Source organism: Syngnathus floridae, chromosome 3, assembly GCF_059516105.1.
Source record: "Syngnathus floridae isolate MCC-2025c chromosome 3, RoL_Sflo_1.0, whole genome shotgun sequence".
NCBI classification, from domain to species: domain Eukaryota; kingdom Metazoa; phylum Chordata; class Actinopteri; order Syngnathiformes; family Syngnathidae; genus Syngnathus; species Syngnathus floridae.
In genome coordinates this window covers 13,283,558-13,310,555 of record NC_142415.1, presented here as the reverse complement: position 1 = coordinate 13,310,555, position 26,998 = coordinate 13,283,558, and the positions used below count along the sequence as shown (strand labels likewise).

The window sequence follows — 26,998 nt, the reverse complement described above, 5'->3', positions numbered from 1 at the left end:
AGCGGCTCCTTGCAGCGCTCAGCAGGCACAGTCTTCGCCCATAATCTTTGGTCCAATCATGTTAGATGTCTTTCCAGCATACCCCCCCCAAACACCTTATTCGCCGCTGCAGTTCATAGCTTCAGTTCTCTCGAGTCCAATTATGGATTTCTTGCTGTCAGTCTCTTTTGAAACATGCTGGTTGTGGCCAATATAAAACTTTTACACCATATCGCTGGCGTCGGACTGAAGGCTCGTACCACCAGAATCATCACTTTTCAGGAGACTCCAAAAACGTCTCGATTGTTCCACCATTAACATTGCGTCAAGCCATTTTTCACATCTTACAGTAGATTGGTCAATAATTTGTAAAGCCAACACCTACATATGTGGATTGACCAAAAGTCTAGATTTGTGAATGTCAAGCAAAACATTGACATAACCTGTCCGCGGGCATATTGGACATTTTGACTGGTTCACGTAATCATTGTCATGCTACTGTTGATTTTGGATTTGTTTCCTAGTCTATAAAAATGCCCTGACATCATCAATATTGCTATAGTTAAAATGGCACTCCTTACTATGTCAGGTATCATATTGTTCCTTTTCAGAAAGAAAAATAAGAACTCTAGAAGATACTTAATCCCACCATGTATGTAAACTGCCACACCTTTGCACTAGAAATGCCGTGCATATTATTCATACTCTAATACATGCAGAACAGGTTACTAAAGCAGAGTAGACGCTGTCTTTTTAACGTACACAAAACGAGACAAAGGCATTGCCAGTCTGGAATTAAGGCAGTATTTTTTTTCTCTTTTTTAAGGTCTTGAGATAATTAAAAATAGGATTCAAGCAGAATATAAAAAGGGTTCCAAACACCTTTGATCATTTTGTCAAAGTTATTCTTAGCATCATACATTAGAGTTTATGTGGCACTTAACCACACACTATAACTACGATGATCATTTTAATTCCTTCAGTTTGTTTGTTGAAGCTGAACATAGATGGATGGCATTTTGCTAGAGGAAATACTAGCTGTCAAATAACACTGTTAAATTATTTCAACTCCTATGATATGAGGTAGGAGCAGAGGTTCGTGCTGCTATATAGCATGTTACACTCCCCTGATAACAAAAAGATTCATGAGCTGCATGCAGGACTGAATAATTGGTTTAAAAAAAAAAAGCCTCAAGGCAGCATCAAGAAATTCAAGGTCTTTAACGAGGAGTCAATCTCAACAGATAACGGGAAAAAGCACTCTTGTACTTTTCAGCATAGCTGACGCTTTTCCCCTTGGTGTTTGATCCCCATGTCTACTTTGATCCCATTCTCAGACAACTCAATTGATTTTTTTTCTTCACTAATTAAATGTGTCATTCCAGACACCTCTTGCTGATGTTAACGTATACGCTAATGCCACATTATGACGTCAATATCAGTGGAATGGAACGGCGACTCGACTAGATTTTATTTCCATTTGAGAGGCACAGTGAGTTTGATGATGCGGGCAAGAAAAAGTCTTTAAAATGTAAAACAACCGTACGAAGAAGCAAGCTGGCAGTTAATCCCAATACCAAGATGTGCGAGTCAGCCGATTTCTTAATTGAATTACTTTGACTTTTGTTTAATTATTCCAAAATGGACTAATAATCTGACAGTGCAGCCAATCTCAGAAGACTTTCTTCGAAAATCCTCTTCATTTGAACAACATTAATATTGACGATCAGTCAGTCACACAATTACAGTTTGAAGAGAAAAGGCAAATGGGGGTGATCAAGATCTTATTGTCAGCATTTAACGGCTAATACTTAGAGACTGGCCAGCACAGTCGGTAGGGCGATCATGACTTTTCTCACTGACAAAAAGGTGTTTTACTTGATTAGTACGGACAAACCTTTTGATTATTTATTTCCAAATCAATCTTAAAGAAGTGATACTGGTGTTTGCCTTCAAAAATAGAAGCTTCCACAGATATTATAAACTGGGTTTCCCTAAATGGTTTCAAGGCATGGTACTAGCTGCATGCAGACTTTGATCACCACCCGAATCCTCTATCCTACCATCCTAATTGCGACACACCAGCGTTAACACAAGGCTATGTCTGACCACGCATTGCTCACAAGTCCCCAAAAGCAAAGGTTTCAAATGTTTGTTTGTTCAAAGCTAAAAAAAAATGGCTTGGTTTCAGTGGAAGAGTAGTCACATTCTAGACTGTAATCAAGATGCTGAAAGCATAAACGGTGAACAAATTATACTGCTGAAAACCACCGGATGCGGCTAAACGTGACCAGCTTTCTTGTGGAAAACCAAAGCCAAATTTTGCAGATATCAGACACACTTTAGTGATGCACAAAAAAGTGTCATTCTTTGGCCGCATGACCAGATTTACAGCCTGTTGCTTTGAAAGAGCTTTCTGAAAAGGCAGGCGCATCATAAAACAGCATGTTAAACTGATTAAAGTGGCCCCAGAAGACGCATACACAAACATATTGCTATTACTAAGCATTGTAAGCAATGTGCCCATTTATATCTGAGACTGAGCCCGCCAGAACTAATGCAAACAAAACTGAAAAACGTGCAACAACAGCCTGATAATTGAGCAGTAGTCTAAACAACCTCGTACCCAAGCAGAAAAAATATTCAACTTACATGTCCATAGTTGATGAAGCCATGTTTACTGGCAATTTGTTCGGCTTCCTCCCCACCTCCAGGTATATGGACCGCCCATGTGTTGGTGTAGACCTTCTGACCCAATACTGGTTGCAGCCCAGAAACCAGCAAGATCAACAGGGACGACAATATCAGCTGCACCAGAGTGAGTCGTCGGCTATTCGCAGAGGGAGATGGTGTGCCGGGGGCCATGGGGTCTCCAGAAGCAGCACAGTCTATGAGCATTGCACCTTTCCACCAGGGCAGGGCAGCCCACGGTACTTGGCGGTGCATGGAGAGACTATGAGAAGGAAGGCCACAGCTTACCTGATGGGAAACACACAGGAATAATAAATACAAGTGTGCATAGCTGCGAGGTTTGACAAGTACCACGCAAGAAAGACATCTATCGGATGCAGCAATGAATCAATCACTGGGGAGGCCATTTTGCCACTTGCGGTCAACGAAAAATGACACAGTTGCTCAATAACCAATCATGGCTCATCTTGAGACCTCAAAAAACATTTGAGCCTTGAACACCTGTAATGTTATTTTCAGTTGACGGCAAGTTGCAAATTGGCTCAGACGGTTAAAAACAAGTGGAGTTTGTCGCTTAAGTCATATTCTACAAATGCACTATTAATCAATATATCATATTTAGACTAGCAGGGCCACATAGAACATATTGCAATGAAACCTTTTTACCAATTTATGAATGAAATAGAACAGCTGGTTTACTGCATTGCAAAAATTATCATCAATTTGAGCCGTAGTCTGAATGTCTCGTAATTAACATGTTTGAACTTGAAGCAACCTCAGAAGTGTCAATCAATGCAGTCGCCCTTTGTATTAATCACAACGCCGGTTGGCGAGTTCGTCACACCCTCTCGTTAATTATCAATTAAACATTCACGTTTAATTGTTGTTTATATGGGCTTGTTTATACAAGCTGAATAAACAACAACAATCGCGTGGGAAAAAACTTTAATGCATTTTTTTTTCAGTTGTTTAATAATTAATAGAATTTTGGATTCTAAAAATGCTCAATAGGTGCAGCCCGGCGGGCAAGTACAGCTGCGAAAATCTAAGCGGTCCAAATGGGGCCACTGGGAGTTCTCATTACTTCTGCTGTTGTTTCAAAGTGGTTTCAGTTGGCTTTAGTGGATAAACTTTTCAATTTTGGAACATTCCTGTTTTTTAGCAACAAGAACAACGGCTTTGAGCCAACTAGATTTGGGAAGTTAGATGAAAATATGAAAAGCCAGAATCCCAGCAGAAGAAGAAAAAAGATCTGGCATCATGAAAGACAACTAAAATATTAAAATAAACAGGTTTCATTTTTTTTTTTGTGGTCAAGTCCAACCACTCTGAAGCAGCTTATTTTTTGGATACCGGTTTCATTTTTGAAAGCTTGTTGAGTGTCTCTTTGAACACGAGGTTGATTCCCATGCTTTGAATAGAACTGCTCAAATTCACTCCTTCCTGCTATAAGCGGTCAAACGTGTTTACTTCGTCTCTTCTGTTGTAACATAACGCAGTCTTCACAGAATGGTACCATCTCCAGGGAGCACTCCACCCATGGACTAAATGATGAGTTGTCTTTATACCATCACGGCACTTGAAATGTGCGTCATATTACTTTGTGCTTGTCGAGACGTGTCTGAAATCTGTCCGTACAGCTTGAATGATTATTTCGGAATACATGGAAGTACTTAAGTAGCAGTCACCTGTTAGCAGGACACATCAACAATGCAGTGATGTTTCAGCTTTCGCAATAAAATTATTTGAGGTCAGTCCAATGACAAAAAAAAATTGCAGGAAACGACTTTGTTGTTCGGCTGAGGGGGAATGTTTTTCAGGTTTGTTGAGTCCTCTGCGCAATCTGTCATCTATCCATGTAATTATATCTTTTATTGGCTAACTAGCAGGATCGAGGAAGTAAAAATCATCCCACACACACACACACACACACACACACACACACACACACACATTGATGATCGGAGATCATTGTACTTGTTCATGATCAGAGTATAGAAACGCTTGCCCGGGCGGTTTGACCGATGAGAATAAGTCAACCTGCTTGCAGTGAAAATAACACTAATATGACGATATGATATGAAATGATCAATGGACCCAGCATGTTTAAAAACTGGCTTGTACTGGTAAAAAAAAAAAAAGAAATATTATTTCGTACTTGTGAAATTCAAGTCAAACACAGCCAACAATCCAAGATCCATTTCTAAAATAATCTAAATAATCTAAACATTTGCAAAAATATTTTTTTATACTGTCGATCAGCTATTTCGAGTTTGTTTTCTTTTCAAAAATGCTCCATACATTGAAAGCAAACTTTAAATTCCTCTGCCAACTACAATATTTACATCAAAATTATGTGTCCCGTATGAAAACCAGAAATTAACCACAACAGAACAATTTTTTTCGTATAGTTTGCAATATAGTTTGCGATCGATCTGAGGTTTGTTGACAACTGCAGCTAATAGTTAAATGTTTATCAGGACAATAAATCATTAAGTCCAATTAAAATAAAATGAAATACACAGTTTAGGTAAAATAAAAAAACAAGACAAATCTGAAGCATAACTTACTCAACTTTGTCCTCTCTCCGTTGCTGCCGTGAGCAAACACGTTTCCAAACCTCTGTTTGAGGTTAGTGTGCACTGACGTTAAATACAGATGTGTGTGACCTCACCTACAAGCTCAGCCACTCAGTTGCCTCACAGCAGAGATAAAAAGTGCACGTGTATATACACAAACACACACACACACAAGCCAAGCAATGGTGTGTGCGGGAATTATTTTGCTATTCGCCAGAGACATGAGTCAAAGCCCACCGTCTTCACTGCGAGTGGTCTTGTGTGGGAGCACAGTAAATGATACCACATGTCAGACAGTCGACTTGCAGCAGAGGAAACACAGAAAATCATAATTGAAATCATTAAACTAGAAACTATAAGTGTATGCAAGCAGAAATAGTGCTAGATAAATTGTTGTCTTTTCCACAAAACATAAAGCACCACCCGAGAGCTATTAGGTATGGCTTTAATTTCGTATTTCTCAATGTCTTATTTCATAAACAATATGTATAGTCTTCATTTTGAAATGTTAAACCGTGCTTTGAAAGGATCCAGGCTCTTATGCTATTACATTAAAAGATAACGCACCACAATTTAGATTGTGGCTGAACAATTAATTGAATTTATATCAACATCACCGATTTAATATAAAACATATTATTCATTGCAGCCCTACAATAATCATACTGTTCAAATAACACGCCACACCGACTCTACTTATGTAACACAATGCAAAACAAGGTGTGTTTGAAAGTAAAAAGCAAGCCCCGACTAAACAGCCACATATGCAAAATCAAAGTTCAACTTCTTTGTCTGGATTTTGTCAGACTTGGAATGACTCATGCACCATCCATTCTTTTTCATAGTCATGGTTTCCTTTTGAACAAGCTGTTTAAAGCAGATTTAGTAAAAAGGCAAACTTAGGTGATCTTTGGCCTCAAACACCCTCAAAGCATCTAAAAATATAAATTAATATAGAAGACTTTTTTATTGTAGATCGATACTTTTATTATGCGCTCAACAGAGCTGATGCCGATAGAGAGACAAAGTGCACCCTGGATGCCAATCACAGAGCACGTAAAACCAATAAATACGATCATCACACAGCCAACTCATATGCAGGTCTAGAATTGTGCTTGTCATACATCGACAGACCACGCAAAAGTTGACAGACGCCCCCCTGACAGACTTAAGACTGATTGCAGGGCTGTTGCCTTCCTTGACCAAAAGGGTCAAACTTGTTTTTTGTGCAGGTCACACTTTAGTTATGCTTGGCCCTTAAGGGCCGGTTATAACGATGAAATCAGAAACTGTAAATGGTTAGTTATTTGAGGTCTAACAATTACAGTGAAATGTTTTTTCAGAATCTGTGACCCGAGGTCAATGTTCCTCAGGGGGTGCATTTGAGTGTGCTTGAGAGTTTGACAGAAAAACAGAATATTTACGTTAACGGCGTTGTAAAGTCAGGTTCCCCGCTATAAATTGTTTTCCGCTTTATTCCGAGCTCTGGGGGGATTCCATTTGATAATGTTTTCTTCCAAGATGAAGGTGAGGTGGTGCCAGAAGGGCAAGAAATGAGAAATACTCCTCAAAGTGCCATCCACAAATGCGGTAAAACATGACTACTAACACGAGCGGAGGACTTTTGAGTGAAAAATGTGAAGCACCAATTTCGAAATAAAATGAATTTTGGTTTCACTGTTGAATACGACAAAGTAAAAACTGACGGGCAAGCTTTGCTTGAAACGTCTCACAGTTTTTAAAGGGAACATCAGCCTGTTTAAATCCTTACACAATACTTGCTGAACAAATGAAAATTGAGCGACTCACAAAGGCAACGCCAGCAAAGCAAGTGTCTTCCAACAATGCTTTTAAATTCACCTACCATGTCATATAAAAAAAATAACACACGCTGTGGGAACATTTATTACTTAACATTTGTAGCCATTTTCTGTGATTGAAGATGTGTCACTAATAAAAACGTTTGACTCACATTACGTTGTCCCGACTGACATTTTCATTGCCAACCTCTATGATATTCCACAATAGATTAAGCGTGGGTCGACTGTTCAAACCACAGAGTGGGGCTCAGGCATGACCAATCGACATACATCCTGATTAATTGGATACATACCTCCTCAATGATTAACATCTTTTAATCTAAGGTACTGTTGCCTCACATATGATAGAGTATACAAATAGTCAAGGGATTGTATTGAGGTTTACAAAGTTGTGTTCTAAATAAAGATCAGCTTCAAATTAATTGTATTATTCACCACTATATAACATTTCTGACGAACAATACAAAAAGCTTTTGAGACAAAGGAAACGAAAAATGTACTAAAGGTTACCTGCAAAGTCCCAACCCTGGTTTACAATAATCAGTAAATAGCATACAATTAAGATTTCATGACATTTAAAATGAGAGATTGAAATCTACAATCCTCCAAAATCAATAATCTTATTTCTACAAAATCGTATTTTTAGGCTAAACACTGTCAATAAAGACACACTAAAATTTGATATTGCATTTATAAGTTAAAAATCCGAGACAATGCGTGTTTGACATGAATCCCGAGCAAACTTCTCTGGCCTGGAGACTCAATAAAATGCCTCCAGTGAAAGGTTTGCTCGAGATCCGCGGAGAGAATCGTGTTGTCGGTCTCGCCTCACGCGTCAAGTCCGTGACACCACCACGTCTATCTGTCAGAGATCTCCGTCTGCCTGACGAAATTCCCCACAAAGTGAAACGCAAACTTGACTTCCACGGTAGATTGACGATGCTGACTTTACAAACGCGCCCCCGACTCCCTTTTTTTCCTTTTTACATTCCCTTACAAAAGCGTATCTTGTTTTGTACAAATACAAACACAGCGCGGGTCATCACCCAATTAAACCGGTCACGATCAACGTCACTACGGTGTATGTAAGTTCGCAGTCCGGAGCAACTGACAGCCACCGGGCTCGACAAGTCCACGATGTTCCACCCGGGATTGCCGTCCCCTTGGTACCGGGGAAGCCAAACGCCGAACAATCACCAAAACAAGTCTGAATGTGTGTCGGAGCTAACGGCAAACTTACGAAGGGCTTAACTTACCAGCTTCCGTTTACATGCTGCACGATCCGGCGTGTTGTCTCGCACCCAGCAGTGCTAGAAACGACGACGGCGCGGAAAAAGCACGGAACATTTGATAAGCGAGACTTGCTGGTTATAAATAGTCATGATATCCCTCGGTGGTGTGCCACCGGAGAGGTCCACACAAGCCCCAGGAAATACGTCACGGACCGTGGACGAAGTGGGGACGTTCCAGAGACTCCCTCCGGTATAACGCGGTGACAGCACCACCTGTTGGTGGCAAGTGGCGTAGCACTCAACCCTTTGTGGTTCGTAAGCTACGCACACGCCCAGTTTATACTTAGGTCACAGGGCTTTTAAATATAGTCATAAGGTTTAATATATGGAGAGGAAAATGATGAATTGGTTATGGGACGTACTGCTTCACAGAGATGTTATGATAAGTCAAAATTTTATTGCTTTCTGGAAAACCGCTTTCACTGTATCAGTGGTTCTCAAATGCCAAGGGCCCCTTCCAAAAATAAACTTAAGCCTACATCAAGATCAACATTAAATGTACTTTATGTCCCTCTAAAAAGTAAAGTCCACCCAGTTTCTGCTTGTTATACTTTCAAACTACTTATCCTGTTCAGGGTACAAATATCTATCTCGTAGAAAGATACTTTTTGGTAATTAAAAAAATAAATGTACACATAAAAGTCTCAATACATCATAAATAGAATAAATAAATAAATAGACATCATTTTGTTATAGGTATGTACACTTGACCATAAACTGTCCAGGAAAGCTCACATGTACATTAAGTCAAAGATTACCAAATGCAATTTGTTTCAATTCAACTTTAGTGAGCACTTTAACAAGCAGTGCTGTTCAAACTTAACACATAAAGCAAAATAAATAAGATAATTAAATATATAATATATGGGGTTTTTTTTATTTAAATTTACAAGAGCTCCAACACATTGGCATTAAGTGTTCATCAATGAAAGAGTGAACCCTGATTCAAATCTCCATTGACATTACAAAGCACCGGAATGATGAAATATGAGCTGACTTGCCATTCACACGAGTTTGCTGCATTCTCTCCCTCATGTTGAATGTTGTTCATGTAAATGTTGACTTGAAGGTTCCATTTGTATTTCTCTAGAATACTGCCTGACGCAACTACTAATGGATTGAGTTTGTGTTTGTGAGTCACGACCGTTATTTCCTCCTTGAGCATACATGTGACTGAGCATGTGATCTCTTCCCTGTTACACGTGATTGTTTTAATCCTGCATTGTAGCTTTGTTCTACTAACGACGCAACTCCGAAAGGAACACTTTTAAAAGAATATTTTATCTTTATGGCGCTTTCTTGGTGTGCCTGGTACCCACCATGGAGTAGGGCCAAGGGACAACAGTGGCATAGCAGAAGGTAGCCCAGATGAGCTGGTTGCTAAGCAACATTTGCCTTTTCTAACTGCTTTTAATATAAAGTAGGCCACACTGGTTTTAAAAGTTTTGTACCAGTCGTGGTGCGACATTTGCCTTTAGTAGTACATGAAAGAATTCAGTTGTATTTAACTTTATATTTCTAAACATCATCATTTAAGTTTTAAGACCTGTTTTAAACATTTATTGAAGTAAAATGTTCATATAGCTTTTTGATCTGAGTTTGTCCAACAACAACAAGGAGCTTTGCCCCAACATGGAGCCAACCGACATCCATTTGGTGAGGAATGCCTCCCGGAGGAGATGACAAGGGATAAGAGCTGGCAATAAATTAATGTGCCTCTGATTTACCGCGGAAAACTTTCAACGTTCCAGTCGATTTTTTTGCTTTCTTGCAGAACCCTGAAGCTTTTTTTTTTTTTTCCAAACATTGACTGTTTTGTTTTTTGGACGTTTCATAATTTTTGTGAATTATGTATGGGGGAAAAAAATCATGGTGGAGCCATCATGATGCTTAGGGGCTGTTTTTCTACAGCTGAAACAGGGGCCTTAGACAAGGTTGAAAGAATTATGAACAATGGTGCAAATGTCAGTGTTAGCAAAAATGTCAAAGAGAGCCTACTAGAAAATATGACATTTATTTGGGCTTAATATATTTTTAATTCCGTGGAAGACCTTTTTTTGCTAGAAAGTAAAGACATTATTAGGAAAGCCAACCAGAATATCTAAACTTAACTATATTTGGACATTTCAAATAGGGGCAGGTGTGGATTGACTCCCATTAAACATGCGTTTTAATGTGATTGTTTCACAACACGACGACATTCCAGTTATAGGAGGGTGTGCGTACTTATGCAACCACATCAGTTATTTTTACTTCCTGTCTCAAAAAAAGTTTTTTTTAAAAAAACATTTGTTTATAAGTGACATCAATTATTAGAAAAAAATTAGCCATCTTGGTCCATTTTTCTTTTAACATTACAAAAAAACTTGGAATTTGAACAGGAATGTGTTTACTATTTATAACCACTGCAGGAGCGACAGCTATACCCCTGGAAAGCGCATTAAAGCGAAGCATAATCGGTGAAGCTCGAGTGAAAATTTGGATTGTAGTTTTCATCCTCAAACCATGTATTCATTTATATTTAACCACATTTGCAACATGGACCAAAGATGTATTTCTTCCGAATCATAATTGGTCTAAAAATGAATACCAAACAATGAATAATTCATTCTGTAAAAATTCAATTAGGCTGAATCTTGCGCATCATTAACTAAAGGAATCAACTCAGAGAAGCAATAAAACGATTCACAATGTTTATTTTATGTACAAACGTGCGGATATCAAGGGAGGTCGAATTCTAATTAGATATGTTCAAGCATTTTAAATGAGATGCCATAACCAGAGACTCGGAGCCACAAAGCTTAAAGCAAAGCAGTCTGCGTTCAGGCCTGCTGCAGCCGAATTTCTCCCTGCGGAGGCAGAACATTCATGAATGTTGGCTTTGCACCGTAACAATCACCTGTGTTGCTTAGAAACAAACATTACCAATGCAAATAAATGATATCAATTAGTGATTCTCATCTTTTTTACAGCAGGTATCGCCCCCAAAATGTTCAGCACTCCAAGCACCACCATGATGATCAACATTAAACTACACTGGCCCGTGTTCATTAAAAAAATAAGCAGACATTTTATTTCCTAAAAAAAACAAGTAAAATGAGTATAATTAATGTCAAATAATTTCAGCTATTCCAGAATGTGTGACAACATTCACTGATTATACATAATTTGAGAATCACTTGTATAAATTATGGAATTATATCATTGTTGTATCAGTACTAACCTCTCAACTCGAGCAGTGCATCTCCTTCATAACGAGCGAGTCCGACTGCATGTCTCTGCTCGTTGTCCAGTTCGGTCCATTGGTCCTCCGTGATGGCCCACGCCTGCTCCGCACTCAGCCAGGACAACTGAGTGGCACTGAACACCACCTGGCAGACACACGTCCATCACAAAGTCAAGCCTAATACTGTAAGATTCTGTGGGAAGCACAACATACATAATACTTTAAAAAAAAAAATCCCGCAGCTAATGTTGTGTCATTCATGTGGAGCTAAAAATAAACATTTTAGTGGTCCAAAAAAAAGACTTGAGCCTCGAGATGCATCATAATCTTGACATAATCTGCTCACATGAACTCAAAGGCAGTACTTACTGTCATCTTTTTGGGTGACAGCAGGCTGATTGCTTCAGCGGTAATGCCTTCCACTTGTTCTTGTGTCAGAGCTGACAAAACAATGTCTTCCAGGCCCGCTGAGCATACACCAGTTTCACAAACATTGTAGTTAGATCATTCATGTAGCTCAAAATAGAGATTTTCAAAACTTTCTCAGATCTACTCTCAAATCCCAAGGAGATTTCTTTTTAAATTGTTCCAATCCATCAAGTATTGTCCTTCCACACTCAGGATGAGGGACAGTAAAATGTTGGCAAGAAAAGATCCTTTGGGATGTTACATCCATCTGTACCTGCCAGTGTCCCAATTTCAGTGAAAACTTCCGGTCCCCAAGCACCGACTGGACCAAAGGCCTCCGGTCTGGACAAACGACTTGTCAAAGCCTCCATCTGCTGTTCCGTGCATGGCAAGGACATTTCCCGCAGGAACGGCACTGCCATGCTGCCGTTTCAGGAAGAAAGGTTTTGGATTTACTCCTCCGAGGATATATGCACAATGTTTACGGACCGCTTCAATGTATGCGCGCCCACTTTCCAGTTACATCTGTTAGTTGGTGTGTTGTCGTGGCGACTGGGAAACTTGTTTGGCCCAAATGTAACTTACGGCAGTCAACATCTACTGTCATTTGAAAAGTGATTCATTCAATCACCTGAAATTGTAAGCGCTGATTCTTTTAATCTCCGATGGATACAGTCCGCAGATCAGATGGCCGAACGTTGCCAGATCCACCATAGATAACTGCTCGATTTTCAGATTGGACTTGCGCATCGTGCCCGAAACGACGGCTCTCATCTAAAAAGCCAAAAGGAGTAATCGAATTTATTATTGTTTACAAGTCACTGTTTGAATTCAATTGACCTTATTTGTGCGCCAGGATGACAGTGTCCCCAGATGAGCCAAAACAGCCAGATCAGTCAAAGAGGTGTCATACAGTTCTCGAACTGTCATCTCAGTCACCAGAGAACCGAGAGACAGAACCTGCTCTGTTCTGAGCTCACTCACTGGACTGAATGCCTGCAGTGAACAGAGAAGAGCAAAATAGTTCAGTCACAGATAGGAGCTGATAATTACACCGCGCCCGGCCTTTGGCCATGCCATGAAGTGTTTTTGGCTGTCAGTGATGGAGACTAAGTGGATTGCCACACTCGCTGGCCTGCAAAATGGAATGAGATCCAATATGAGAGTGGTGGAGATAGGAAACCCTCCACTACGGCGCGGTACAATTTTTTGCAGTTCTGCTTTCGACAGCTTATTACGAGTCCTTGTTGGAAATTGATTACAAAATTCCGCAATATAAAGAAAAATCTGTGATGTAAAATCAGATATGTATAATTTAATAATCTGCAACAAAGTGAAGTGTCATATGGCAAGAATGCTTGGGAATTTATAAGTGCCACCATTTTAGAAATATGATTAAAATTACTATTAAAATAACAATATTTTGTCATTTCTAACCTACCAAGAAGTATTGCCATTACTTTTACAATTCTGTATGAGAATAATAGGTAATTTATCATTCTTAATCTGAATTTCACTTCATTACATCATTATTTTGGCTGACAGAAATGACACACTTGGGTTGAAGTTATCTACTCAAAATGATTCCTTGCCCTAAAAGGTTGAAAATGATTTAAGATGAAGTGCACTGCTACACCACTGCAAACTGAAATCACATTATTACAGTTCTAATTAAAACTGGTGCTTTTTATCTTCGCAAAAGCGTCAGTTTTAATCTAGCATATGCATTGGAGCTCAGTAGATTGCGCAAACATACCTCACGAAGTACCACAGACGAGATATAATAAGTCGGAAAGCCAAAGACAAGCATTGAATCACTTCTATGCAAGAAGTGGGTTTTGATTGAGGCCCTTTTATTATCCCAGACAAAAACATTCCATCACAGATCCAAATTCAAAACAAAAGAACTCACCATGTTGTTTTGCCCATTCAAGCTACTACTGACCTGACGAAGTTTGACCCAGAGCGCTCGGCGCTGTTCGGAGCTTAATGAAGTATCCTGACCGAAGACTTCCACACACTCGTTGAGGTCAACTTGTGACATGCGGCTCAACTGAGTTGACGTCCATGCGGAGGGGAACGTACCTCTGATGTCAGCACAGCTAGGGACTGATACAAGAACACACTAGTTAAAATCACTCAGCCATAATTATTTGACTTGCGCTTGATGACGTCATCAGTCTGAAACAGCATTTTCCCAAACTTAGAGTTGTGTGCCATTTTTGTAATTGTACATCATCACAGTTCAAGATGCTCAGAGTACAAAATAAAGAGGGCAATGTAAAATACAGATTTTTTTTTGTCACCAGTGTCTTGGACTTTTACAATCCCTCTCATAAGACTCTGCATCTTCTCTCTTTGACGACGTTGGTCCATGCGCCACTTCAAACAGACTCCGCCCACTGCGCTGTCCTCCCAGCGCTCTTGACCCACGAGAACCTGTTCCACTGTGTCTTTATTCAAGACTCTCTAAATAAGGGAACAATGTTTAATAACACTCATCTTTGACAACCAAAATGTAATGTACAATTACTTTCTATTTTTTGACAGGTGCTCACCAGTGGGATGGAGTTAATCTGTTTTGTTGACAGGGAGAACACCAGCCTTCCCAAATGTTCAATGTCTCCAGCTTGCCACTTGGACGGCTCCCTGGAAAATAATAATACAAATAATTGTAGTTTTAAAGGGTACCAAAGCCTCACTGAAATAAAAAAATATAAAAAAAGACGCTTGTATTGTGAGAGATAACATAGTAATATTTGAAACATTTTAGACCCCAAAACAAATTTTGATATGTAATTGCTAAATCAAGCGTTGTTGGCACACAGAGGAAAATGAAGTTTAGTTATCCCAGTGGAGAAGAGGAGACATGATAGCCAAAACCTTTTAACTCCTTATTTACCCCATGAAGTCTTTGTGTGTGAGCAGATCACTGATATCTCTCAGGGCTTCTTTGGGAAGACAGAAGCTTCTCATCTCCTCCAGACGCAAAGCCAGAGCACCTCTGTTTACCAGAACTAAACTGTCTCTATCCAAGAAAGGCAGAAGAGGGCCCAGAAAGTCCAGAGCGGGGCCATCAATCTCCCCTAAACTATAAGAAGAGGAACCCTGCAGAGCACCACATGCTGTTATACAATAATTAACAGCGAATTTTAATCAGTGATTGTTTATGTGTCCCCAAATGTATTTTTATGCTAATTAAAAAAAAATGTCCTTATTTTTCAAGCTATGATTCTTTTTAATTACGCAGCTTAGTTTTATTTCCTACTACCTTATGATAATGTTTTGGTCACACAAAACAACTGTCCACAACTCTACATAATATCTCATAAATAAAAACTCTTCCACTCAGATAAAGATTGTGAGTATTTTGGCCTCTGCTTGAAATTTTGATACAGCCCCTCTAATGACTACCGGGAGCAAAAGCGACTTCATCACATCGATCTGTGCAATCTAATTAGTTCAGATGAATCAAAGACTCAACCTTTACAAAGATGAGGATGCTTGAAACACTGTTAATAATTACCGTGTGTTTACTTACAGCCTTTTCGGCAATGTTTGTCTGCTTGTAATGTGGTAGTTGGAGGAAATCGGTGAAATGTGCCTGAACATGGTCCAGAACAGCCCTGAGGGATGTATTGGAAAGGTCATCTATCATTGTCACTCTGAAAGAGAACAGAGCACAAGTATACATTTTTGTCCAAACTGTAAATGATTCATATTTAGAATCTATTTGCATTCTAAAAACGGAGATACTTGCGGTAATGTTGCGGAAAACCAAGGGCTTAAAGTGCTGACAAGTTGAGGATGTTTTTTCACTTCCGCTACGATACATTTCCGCTTGACCAATCACACACAGAAAAATGTTAGTTCTGAATGTTTTTCTGGAGACATTTGCACGCCAATCTGAAAGTAATTACACTGGAAAAGAGTGCGAGTCAGCACTTTTTAGAGGAGTTGACTTCTCACCAGTGCAGGTCTCAAGTTTCCTTGTAACATAGTGACAAACTGAAGCAACTCAGCAAAATCACTGTCATTGCTCCAAAGCCTCAAAAAGTCACATGGCATTCCACCTGCAACCTGACCCAGGTCTCTACAAAAGACACAAATCATTTATGTAAAACCAATTCTGGATGTTGGATTTCTGGATGCCTGAAAACCAAGCTGCATATTAACTTTCAACAAGTTGTTGCATAACTTTCTTGATGTAACATATTTGACTTACCTCAGCATCTTGCTGGTGATGTTTGTAGAATCATGCATCCATTTAAATACAAGCTGAGCCTGTACAGATTGGAAAGCAATGTAAAAAAAACTGATTTACTAAAAGGAACTCTAGTTCCTATTGTGGTAGTTAGAAGTGGGCAAAGTATGGCCTGTTCTTTAATCTGGCCCACACAGCGTCTGCATTATTAAGAATCTGTAAACAGATTTCTTTTTTTATTTCATTAAGTTGGAAAATTAGAATGTATTTATTGTTTCTTTATATAACCAGCTCAGTGGCCTGAGAGGAGAGTGTCCGCCCTGAGATTGGGAGGTTGTGGGTTCAAACCCCAGCCGAGTCATACCAGTGACTATAACAATGGTACCCATTTCTTCCCTGCTTGGCACTCAGTGTAAGGGGTTGAAATGGGGCCCCCCCCCTGCTGCTCACGATCATTTACCAGCTCAGTGGCCTAGTAGTAGAGTGTCCGCCCTGAGACTGGAAGGTTATGGGTTCAAACCCCGGCCGGGTCATACCAAAGACTATAAAAATGGGACCCATTGCCTCCCTGCTTGACACTCAGCATTAAGGGTCGGAATTGGGGGGTTAGATCACCAAATGATTCCCGAGCGCGGCACCGCTGCTGCTCACTGCTCCCCTCTCCCCCAGGGGATGGATCAAAATCACATGGGGATGGGTTAAATGCAGAGGACAAATTTCACCACACCCAGATGTGTGTGTGACGATGATCATTGGGACTTTAACTTTAACTTTGGGTCTTTAACTTTAGGGGACTTTATAAATAGGTTTCATTAAATTATTGGGTAATTGATTTCTAATATTAATATAGTTAAAAAATACTTTTACGCATATTTGTAGTCAACAATTGCAAATCTGGTCGCTTTAATGGAAGCCATAGCTTGAATGGAGTTCAGAGTGAGACCCCCTTTGACGCTTAGCTCCTCCCCTAAATACTCAAATCATTTTTGCTGAATAATGATAAACACTTCAGTGCTTAAAGACCGCTTATTATTCTGTTTGACAAATTTAAATCATATGGAAAGTATAGAATAGGGCCAGCACAGTGAGTTCAAATTGCCACCACCTTTGATTTTGAAAACTCTCTTGCAGCTTGGCTGCCTCTTACATGTTGGCAGCAACTTAATAGACCCCTCTCTGTGACAAGAGCCCTTTAATGTACCTATTATTAATTTAAACGACATTCCACCACACCGCTATGTCAGAGCCAAACTAATTAGCCTGATGGAGTTCGGCCCGTACGGTACATTAATATTCTGAAAGGCTCATCTGAAGCATATCCAATGAGTTAGAAGATTAATGGGAGGCAAGCATTGATGATTAATGATGAGCTTTTTCTTCATTTGAGTAAGATTCTGACAACTTATTGTTGTCACGGAAATTGGGGGGGGGGGGTGAAGTGAAATGCACACCTGCTGTGGTGACCAGATGATGTGTCGGAACAAGCTGATGTCTCTCGGGATGCCTTCCCTCTTCAGAGCCTCAGTCAGTTTCCTCAGAGGGATTAATGGCAGAAGACAGTTTGCATGCTGAGTAATGTTGGGTAAGTATCTTAATAAAGCCTATAAAATAAAATAAAAAAACATGATTGAAGGTCATGTTTGTATCTTCCTCGTACAAAGTGTCTCTCCTGCTTAAAAGAAGAGAACAAATGATTACGGAAATGTGGACAGTGCATGCAATGAAGAATTAAATGCTCCATCACCTCCTGCATTGCATTGTACAGCATTGCTTTCTGGCCAGGCTTCAGGTCTGGCAACATGCTTCTCCAACACTGACACTGAACACTTTCACTGATCTCAGACCAGTAGAGGCTGCTGAGCAGCGCGGGAGAGAGACCCGAGTGCAATGGCTTCAGTCGGCACAATTTTTCCACCGTGAGCTGCCAGGAAGACACTTAGATGAGGCTGACCCATATTCAGTGAACATTTTCTTCCAGATTTGAACTTACATTTGTATCTTTTGAAATCTTGGACAAAATTTGAAAAGCCTGGGGGGGAAAACAAATCAAATGTTCTCAGTTACTTTTAGTGGTTAATACATGTTGTGAAAGGCGAGAGTCTTTATATTAATTTATTTTTACATGGGGGGAAAAGTAACATTTATATTGTCCATTCAGGTCATTTGAATACAGTGCACTGCTGTGAATGAAGGTTTTTCCCATCCATGTGGGGGGTAAACAACCCTCCTGCTGACCTGAGCAGGAGAATATTGGCCTATTCCTGGTTTGGAGAGGAGCTCTAGAAGCTGCTGTGAAGGAAGCGATTGTAAGAAGGATGCTCCTAACTGCGGAAGGAGAGCACTGAGGCCAGTCAGCGCTGTGGGAGCCATGCTGCTGGCATTCAACATCCGCATTGCTGGGACCAACCAGGACGAAAGCTGTTTGAGCAGAGCAGTTAGTCAGACACTAAAGACAATTATATTGACAGAAGGTCATAATAGTCCGAGCGAGGTTTTTACGATGTGAATGAACATGTGCCTCACCCTGCCGCTAGCGCTAATGAAGCCCTTGGACACGCACTTTACCAGCTGCCTCTGAAGAGTGAACCACAGTGTAGAGTCCAAAAGAAATGAATGCAGGTCAAGTGGATCCAAGTAGCACGAAAGAACACCGAGCCTGCAAAACAATATTGGAGCCCTTTTGCAAGGCTCACAACCCAAACTTACATGTTTTTAACGAAAAGGAAAAAAAGATATATTCTCAATTGTCTTATTATTGAGGACAGAGTGATTGGACATTAAAAGTTGAATATCAATTAAATGCTTTCCATAGGAATTATGAAAGATTGAACTGCCCCACCTTGATATGTTACCGACGGTGACATTGTTCTTTTTGGTGAAAATGGTCCGAACGACATGGCGTCCTCTCACACCATCCAGGCTGCTATTGCCCAGAAACTCCATCAGAGGGGTAAGCTAAATGAGATGACAGCCGTAAATATTATTTCCTGTGAATCAACTAAAGTGAACTTTTGCATAATCTAATTCGGCATTCGCAAATTTGCCTTGTTTTTCTTTTGCGGTCAAAACCACGTCTTATCTAAAAATATGGCTTCGATGTCATCTGTGCTTGTGAACTATGTTGAACTGAGGGAAGGCAGTTCACTTAGTCAAACCGTAGCTTTGTCGAGTTTTAGACAGAATGAACACTCAAAACTGCACTTGAACTTTCACAAAGCTGTTCCAATACATCTCTGGTAAAGCGGTTTACAGTGATTCACTGTTTCTAATGATGATGTCAAATTTCACTGCAACCTGTTGTGACGTCAGCTGTTGAAAACGACTGACTGGAAGGTAAGGCAGCAACGGGAGGATGGAGCTCAGGAAGTACGGTGGCCAGCTGGGGACATCACCCACCACACTTGACTGGAGAAGTCTTTTTACAAAGGCCTTTTTCTGCGACGACTTCAACTCTGAGCTGTGTTCACGGATGGCAGCCAACCTTGAAACGAAGCCAAACCTTTTAGTGTCAAGACACTTTTCACCTGAATTTGATGCTTTGCGAGTCAGTAACTCACACGGTGTCATTCACAATGACGGAGGCTGGGAAGCTCATGATGTCGGAGACAGACATGAACGGAAGGAACTGGGACAGGTCCATAAAGAGTTCTGGGGTCACTCGAGGGAATTTATGGATAAAAGCAGCAGTCATTGTTTCCATGGCCTGCAGCTCTTTTTGGGACGCCTGACATAAGGGAAAAGATTAAGAGGAGAAAAACAGATGTTGCTTCAAACAGATCATCTGTTATACATTCAAAGTTGATTGCACATATCGCATGACAACATCTGCCATATTTGTCAAACTGAAATGTACTTCTCCCATTAAACGAATGACCACCCCGAAAAAAAATAATCTAATTTTCAGAACTCCCATATCAGGACAAAAAAAAGAAGAGCCATAAGAACAAACCCGATTGGTTTCGACTTGAAGGTGATCCCAGCTTTGATGCATATGAGAAAGGAACCTCTTGACGGCATTTTTCTCGGCGGACATTACCAGAGTGCGAATGCTGTCTTCCGGCATCTGGAGGTATTCCTGAAAAAACAATAAATAAAACTTTAAATCTTTGTAAGTGGATCTCTTATAGCACTGTTTCCCAATTTTACATTAAAAACAAAAAGCACATCGAGCACCACAATGGAAAAATGTCACATTTGAATCCTGTGTGCTGTTTTTTGTATTTCAGCCAAAGCAAAGACGATATTGCTTCGGCGCCATCTGGTGGCATCTTATTGTCAAGGTGGTATGTTGACATGAGTTGAGGAGTTTCATTTCGACAAAAGTAGCGCTTTACCACCATCTTGTGGCTTTTAAACGCAATTACAAATCTTTTCAGAAAGGACATTAAATACTCTTGGATTTTCACTGTACAGTGTTGATAGATGATGAAGGTCCATTATTTGTTGAAAATAAATAATTTTTGGACCAATTAAATCAAAGTGTTTGATTACATGTGGCACTCTTTCACGGCACGCTGGTGGTTGGGAATTACTGCCAAAACAAATGCTTTGTCGGTACCTGCAATAGAACCCGTAGAGCAGATGAGTTGTTGTCCTGCTCAATCAAATCCCACAAGACAGGCTGGTGAGCAAAAGCAGAAATAAATTAATTACCCCTCCGAGCAGAGATTGTAGATGTGCGTGGCCTTACACTGAAACAACTCAGCAGGTCCTCTTTGAGGCTTGCGTTCTGCTCCCGACGGAGGAAGACTCCCACAGTGCGAAGGACGCTGCTGGAGGCCTCCGGCTGCAACGCACTCCAGGATGCGTTGTCAAGGAGACTGGAGAGGAGGATGGCCTGACCCAAACCTTGCCGAGCTTCTCCCTCCCCCTCATCCAGACCCGAAGAGAGGCCGACCATGAAGTCCAACACTCTCAACACGTATCCGAGCGTCACGAAAAACCATTGGTTCTCTTCTCCATCAACCTGACACACACTGAGCTTGTGTAAGACATCCAACATCAGTGGGGCCGGGTTCACGCACAGCTGTGACGTGTCAAACTCATATTGGGCTGGGAGGATGTCAAAAAACTTCTGGAGAAGGCACTTGCTGTCCTCAACCTCTTTTTGCAGATCAGCACAAACGTCATACAAGCTGGGCATTGATTTCAGCAGCTGACGGTAGAGCGAAGCATTTAAGCACATGTGCTCTTTCAGTCCATGCGTCTGCCCACACGCTTCCAGCATGGTCACATTGAGGAACGTCTGCACAGCCCACTCCTTGTACTCACAAGTCTCCTCGGTGGCATCGACCCGGGAGAGGTTGTGCTGTCGAAAGCAGTACGTCGCGGCCCAGCTCCCCTCTGGGAAGAAGCGGTGGGATCCTGGGGGTTCCCTCCCACACAACGATGAGATAAGGGCTGAACTGTTGGGCAGGAAGCAACGCCGGAAAGCCCGGGCACTCACCAACCTGCTCCCCAACTGAGCTAGACAGCCTTCCTCGGGCACTGGGCTTGCTGTCGTACCGCTCGATAGGTGCGCGCACAACTGCTTTATACTTGTCTGGTTAAAAGCATTATAGTTGTGTGTCCTGGCAGCCTGTGAGTGAAGAATCGATGTCGGATGTTATCATTTAGCAGAGAGGCCCCAAATACGTTTGAAAAATGAGCATCACTACACCCACGCACTCTGCGTGTATCTACTGTGTACACAAATTCCCCGCAGAGATACACGACAAAAACATGGCACACATGCGGTGTTCAAAGTGCTATTTTAGTAGAGAAAATGTTCACCTGCAAATTGTGGGGGATGGTGACCGAGGCCTGCCGCAAAATCAACAATTTGAATAATTGATGCCAAAAGGTTTGTAATTGCCCAAAGAAGCCACAAGATGGCGCAACGCATTTTATTCCCATTAATCATGTCTATGACCTAAATAATGGTCTTCCACTCTCTTCAACAAGATGGCGCCAAAGTGATACATTTTTAGACATGGCTTTGGCCCTGTTTTTTTTTTTTCTGAGTAGAGGATATGTTTAAAAAAAACTCCACGTCACACATATGTTTAATAATAATATTGATAATAATAACAATAATAATAATAAGCGGTATAGAAAATATAAATAAATAATAGTTGGGGGGGTGATGTGACTGATTTGCTTCCCATTTATTCAATGATACAGTCAACAAAACAGATTCTCATTGTTCCCATTCTAAATTTCAAATGTTCAGCTCATTCAATTCACCTTGGAAATCATTTTTCAATTTGCCCAAAAATCCAGATGTCAAAAAATCCATAAGTTTAACTGTTTCTACTAAGGTTGTTTTCATAATCTACATTTTTTTTATTTATCCACTAAGAACATTTAATAGTTCTGCCTCTCATCTTACGTCACCGACACAGCATACATACACTTAAGTGCCATGGCACACTTATGAACTCCATGACAGACACAATAATAACTTCTCAGTGCCCTTCTAATGGTGTGTGCATTGACTTCAAATAAAGTTGTCCTCACCTGATGTGCTCTGTGCAGCCAGAAAGTGGAATTGGCACAGATCGTGTTGTTGAATTCATACGCAAAGAACTCGCTGCACACATGAACCCACAGGAAGTCCTCCTCGGCCGCAGACAGGTACCAAGCTGCATCAGAGCATGTGGCCTGCAGGTCCAGACCCATTTCACCATCAGCAGGACTCACTGACCCATTCTCCCATTCCAAAAGTTTACAGTAGAGGAACACTGTGAAGTTGGAGACACCACTCAATCCTGGAATGGATTCATTGCACGCCGCCTCCAGAATTTCTGCAGTGGTTGAGTACTCCATCTCTTTTTGTAGGTCACTCTCACTTTTTAGTTGAGGCTGATTGCGCTGACCGTGAAGGCCTTTTGGATTGATATGATGAGAAGGTGAGGATTTGGGAGTTAAGTGGGGAGATGTTTGTCCAAACTTATTTTCATCACTGGGGGGACATGACAGGAATGGCAGTGAACTTGGGAGACCCTGGGTGCTCACACCCAAAGCTTGCGTGTTCCAGGTCACGTTATGTCTTATACCCCTACAGTTGCGCAAACACATGAGAGAAATCAGTTACCTTACTCAGGTTGACAGACAATTTTCTAGTGTACTGTTTCAATGATCTTACCATAAGATTAATTGCCTCAGGTCACCTTAAGAGAGACATGAAAACAAATATCGTGAGTGTGAGATGGAAAAAGAAATTGAACACCCCCAACAAATCACCATATCTGATCACATAACAGATCCGCCAGTAAATCCCACAAATCCCTTGATATAATCGTACTGATAACAATGAAAGGTCAAAGAGATTAGTCATATTGACAAAAGATACTAAAGTGACCAGGTTGACCCAAAGCCATTATTTTGCCTCTCTAAACACATGTAGTGTTTTTCAATAAATGCAAGACAATTCTCTGAATTTTAATGATTCCACTCTTCTGTGGTTAAATTATTATTTTCTGATAAATCTATTGGGGTGTGCTCAACTAAATTTCTTAATGAAAATAAATGGTTGCGTGTATAATGGAAACATGGACACACACTGGCGGAGCTAGGGGAGGGGGGGAGGGGGGGGGGCGAGTGCACTGCCCCCTATTGAAATATGCTTGAGCCCCCCAGCCAGATAATTCACTTTTTGTCCAGAGAATATTTTTCCCCATATTTCCACCCATTCCTCATAGTAGACTGAATCTTTATCAGTATCTTTTACAGAGTTTGGTGGGGTTGTAAAATATATTTGGATTTTGCTTTACGAACACCCTGAGATATCCTTGCCCCCCCAAGGAAAAAAGCCTAGCTCCGCCAGTGTGGACACTTATCTAGAAGCCCTACACACTCACCAACTGAGCATTGTCCCCTTCTACTGGGCTGGGATACGTCCGCCACATCGTCGACGTCATCGAGCATTGCCATGGTAACCTGTGACACTTTCTTCCTCAAGTTACCATAAACAGAACTGCCCAGTCTGTGCAGAAGGCCCATCCGGAGCCTATCCAAACTTTGCACGAGAGCCAGATTTTCCTGAGCCAAATTGCCTCCACTTGAGCGTGTCAGCGTTTGCAGGAATACATTTTGCATGGAATCTGGATCATCCCGCGTTGCGCTTGAGTCATCTCGAAAATGATTTTGCAGCAAGGCATCCTGTTTCATGGCTTCAGGGGGCAAGCTGAAGGGCTTAATACGTCCACTCGAGCCTCTCCTGTGTTCAGCATCTGCCGAGTGCAAATTGACCACGGGCTTCCAGCTGAATGTTTCCAGAACGCGGAGCACATGCTGAAGCCAGCCGACACCAAATGGGCACTCAGTGTGACCTTTCAGTGCACATATGAAGCCCTGCAGGCCGGCGCTGGCCTGTCCGTATGTCCCACTTATCAGCGCCTGGAAAGCGGCCTCTAACACAGCGCTCACCGTCCTCCAGTTTTGAGCCAACAAAGACAGAATTGGCTTGTGAGGCTGACGCTGCAGGAGGGTCGTGAGGCTCTGCAGGAGCCCCAGAAGCCCGTCCCAGTGGGGGCTGCCTCTCAGGGACAGGAACCAGTCCTTCACTTGGATGCTTGGACGAGGCGGCACACGGCCGTTCCATTGGTTCTGCGCAGCGCTCCCTTCGGATTGCAGAAAAAAATGGAGCACCTTCTCCCAGAGCTGTTCGTCATGCGAATCCAAAGGCGTCTCCTCCAGTCCTGCGGTCATATCTTGGAGATACTGAGAGACATTGTAGAGGAAACCAGAGAGACGACGGCGGTCAATGGGCTGGTTTAGTGAAGCTGGGTTGGTACCAGGAAGTAGTCCACTCAGTGTTTGAAGGCCCCCCAGAATACTATTCACCCAAGGATGCACAAGTACGTCTTTGCCCGTCTCCCCGGAGCTCTTTTGCGGATTCCGAGCACCTCCTTTACTCAATTTGGAAAGGAGCTCCTTGAGAATGACATCTCTTTGCTGTTCTCTAGCCCTTGCTGAATGATTGCCGTTCAGTGCAGAAAGACAAAGAACAATTTCGGAGATAAACGTAGGAAAATAAATACAATTTAACTATATTGACATTGCACTAACCTGTTTCCTCGGAGGATCCTTGTCCTAGTAAAATAGCACAAACTAGGACACTTGTAAATCGAAGAGTAGCCATGCCTGGCCTTTTGTGTGCAGTCTTCAATTCATTCCTGTGAGAAATATATCACTCCTCATGACAAATTAGTATTGATTTGAGAAAACAATGCAATTCTGTTTACTTTCACTGAAAGGATTAACCTGAGATGTAAAGGAGAAGGAGATTAAACCTTAATGACTGGGCGCCACGTCACCTTACACTTGCAGTGCATAGCTAATAAAGAACATTCCGGCCGATAGTTGGAAAGTGGCCGCTGGTTTATGCAACTCAAATTGACGTTTCCGCTGCAAGGATTCTGTTCTATCACCTATTGCAATAAAATCAAGATGAAACTTACTGCTGGTTATGATTGGCAAGACTTGACTGAAATGGTGAATAGTTAAAGTACCTGTAAAGTGAAAGTAAATATGTCTTGTAAATTTGACACACTGCAGAGAAAAGTGTTGTCAACAACCACGCTGGATATGAGTGGTTAAAAAAAAAACGTATATAAAATGGGGCTTCAAAATTGGGAATGATCAAATCATTTTCTCTGCCCTTGAACGCTGTTTGTGTGTGTCCACTACACTTCAGTCAATCATATACCACATGGATGAACATGGATGCTCGGGTCAAAAAACCAAAAGTTTAAAACAAACATTTAAATGCTGAAAAACTGTTTACTAATAATATATCTCTGCAACTCAGTCCACCTACGTAGTTCTGTGTTTGCAAGTTTTTAGCAATCATGTTCGAACATCTTTCACTATTTTCTAAAGTCATTTTCGAGTTTCTTCAAAACATCACTCACCCACACAGAAATTGCTTCAACAGTGACAGTTGAGATATGGAAAATTACATTTTTCTCTCATTCGTCTGTTCTATCTTTCTGTGTGTGTGTGTGTGTGTGTGTGTGTGTGTGTGTGTGTGTGTGTGTGTGTGTGTGTGTGTATATGTGTGTGTGTGCGTGTGTGTATACATATATATATATATATATGCACACATAAATAGTTTCCCTGATTCAGATCACACGTTCACATTGAAAATAAAGAGAATTTTTTTTTAAAAACTTTTGCGATTACGAAAAAAGAAGTTAAAGAACTCACCGTGGATCTTTTCAGTTGTTGAAGTATCAAGTGAGTTGCACCATCTTCAGTGTTGTGGTATCACAATACTTTCCCTCTCCTTGAACCCTCCTACTTGGTAGCAATGGTTTGAGCGCAGAGGGTACAGACAGATAGATCTATCTCCTAAAAAGTGGGAAGCGGGATGTACCTCTAATATGGTTAGGTAACTTGATGGACAACAATGTTTTGTCGGCCGAGTTCTAAGAGGTCACCACGTGAAAATCTGGATGAAGTTAATCTCGTCCAGGAGCTCCATCCCTGTCTATCAGGTCTCCTGCTGACTAATTCCTCATTGAGCTGTCTATCAGCAGGGGGCTCACCGTGGGAGTTTGGCTTTGTTGGGGGTGTAGTGTTGACCTGAGTGGTGCGGGCCAACAGGACTAAGCAGGTTGTCAACACTCTGACTCAGTTAACATTGTTCCAATTAAGCTCTGTGCAAAGGTAAGAGCAGGCAGCTCCCCCGAGTCCTAAAGTCTGCCGGTCCCGGAAACCTTAGAGGACCCCCTCACTCTGCTTGTTGTCACAGTATGATACTGTGTTTCACTGGGACAATAAAGTCCTCTTGTATTATTAATACTAAAAGGAAC

The 26,998-nt window shown here is 41.2% G+C and overlaps 2 protein-coding genes across 4 annotated transcripts in view; both read right to left on the bottom strand.

The window, feature by feature from the left end:
* The window catches only part of furina (furin (paired basic amino acid cleaving enzyme) a), a 43,927-nt gene extending 34,413 nt beyond the window's left edge, over window positions 1-9,514 (bottom strand). The window contains exons 1-2 of one of the 3 annotated variants that reach the window (XM_088372168.1): window positions 9,363-9,514; window positions 2,632-2,958 (exon numbers count right to left, since the gene is read on the bottom strand). In XM_088372168.1, the coding sequence (XP_088228294.1) occupies window positions 2,632-2,958; window positions 9,363-9,365 (330 nt within the window). In that variant the 5' untranslated portion in view covers window positions 9,366-9,514. Of the gene's footprint in view, window positions 1-2,631; window positions 2,959-5,240; window positions 5,359-8,325; window positions 8,580-9,362 lie in introns of those variants that run through there. The other 2 variants (XM_088372169.1, XM_088372170.1) reach the window with 2 other exon arrangements.
* Window positions 9,515-11,040: 1,526 nt separating this feature from the next.
* On the bottom strand, window positions 11,041-25,323 carry LOC148400641 (stereocilin). The gene is made up of 29 exons (XM_088372165.1): window positions 25,251-25,323; window positions 24,041-25,153; window positions 23,326-23,350; window positions 22,698-23,238; window positions 20,890-21,777; window positions 20,758-20,820; window positions 20,149-20,274; window positions 19,757-19,923; window positions 19,494-19,680; window positions 19,039-19,154; window positions 18,723-18,855; window positions 18,435-18,617; window positions 18,190-18,228; window positions 17,944-18,120; window positions 17,651-17,800; window positions 16,221-16,279; window positions 15,965-16,088; window positions 15,756-15,835; window positions 15,522-15,660; window positions 14,898-15,103; window positions 14,554-14,644; window positions 14,285-14,464; window positions 13,941-14,120; window positions 12,836-12,991; window positions 12,627-12,769; window positions 12,270-12,418; window positions 11,957-12,054; window positions 11,585-11,732; window positions 11,041-11,210 (listed from the first exon to the last, which is right to left on the bottom strand). Exons 1-29 carry the CDS (start codon window positions 25,321-25,323, stop codon window positions 11,122-11,124), a joined length of 5,823 nt encoding a protein of 1,940 aa, XP_088228291.1. The 3' UTR covers window positions 11,041-11,121.
* Window positions 25,324-26,998: the final 1,675 nt, after the last annotated feature.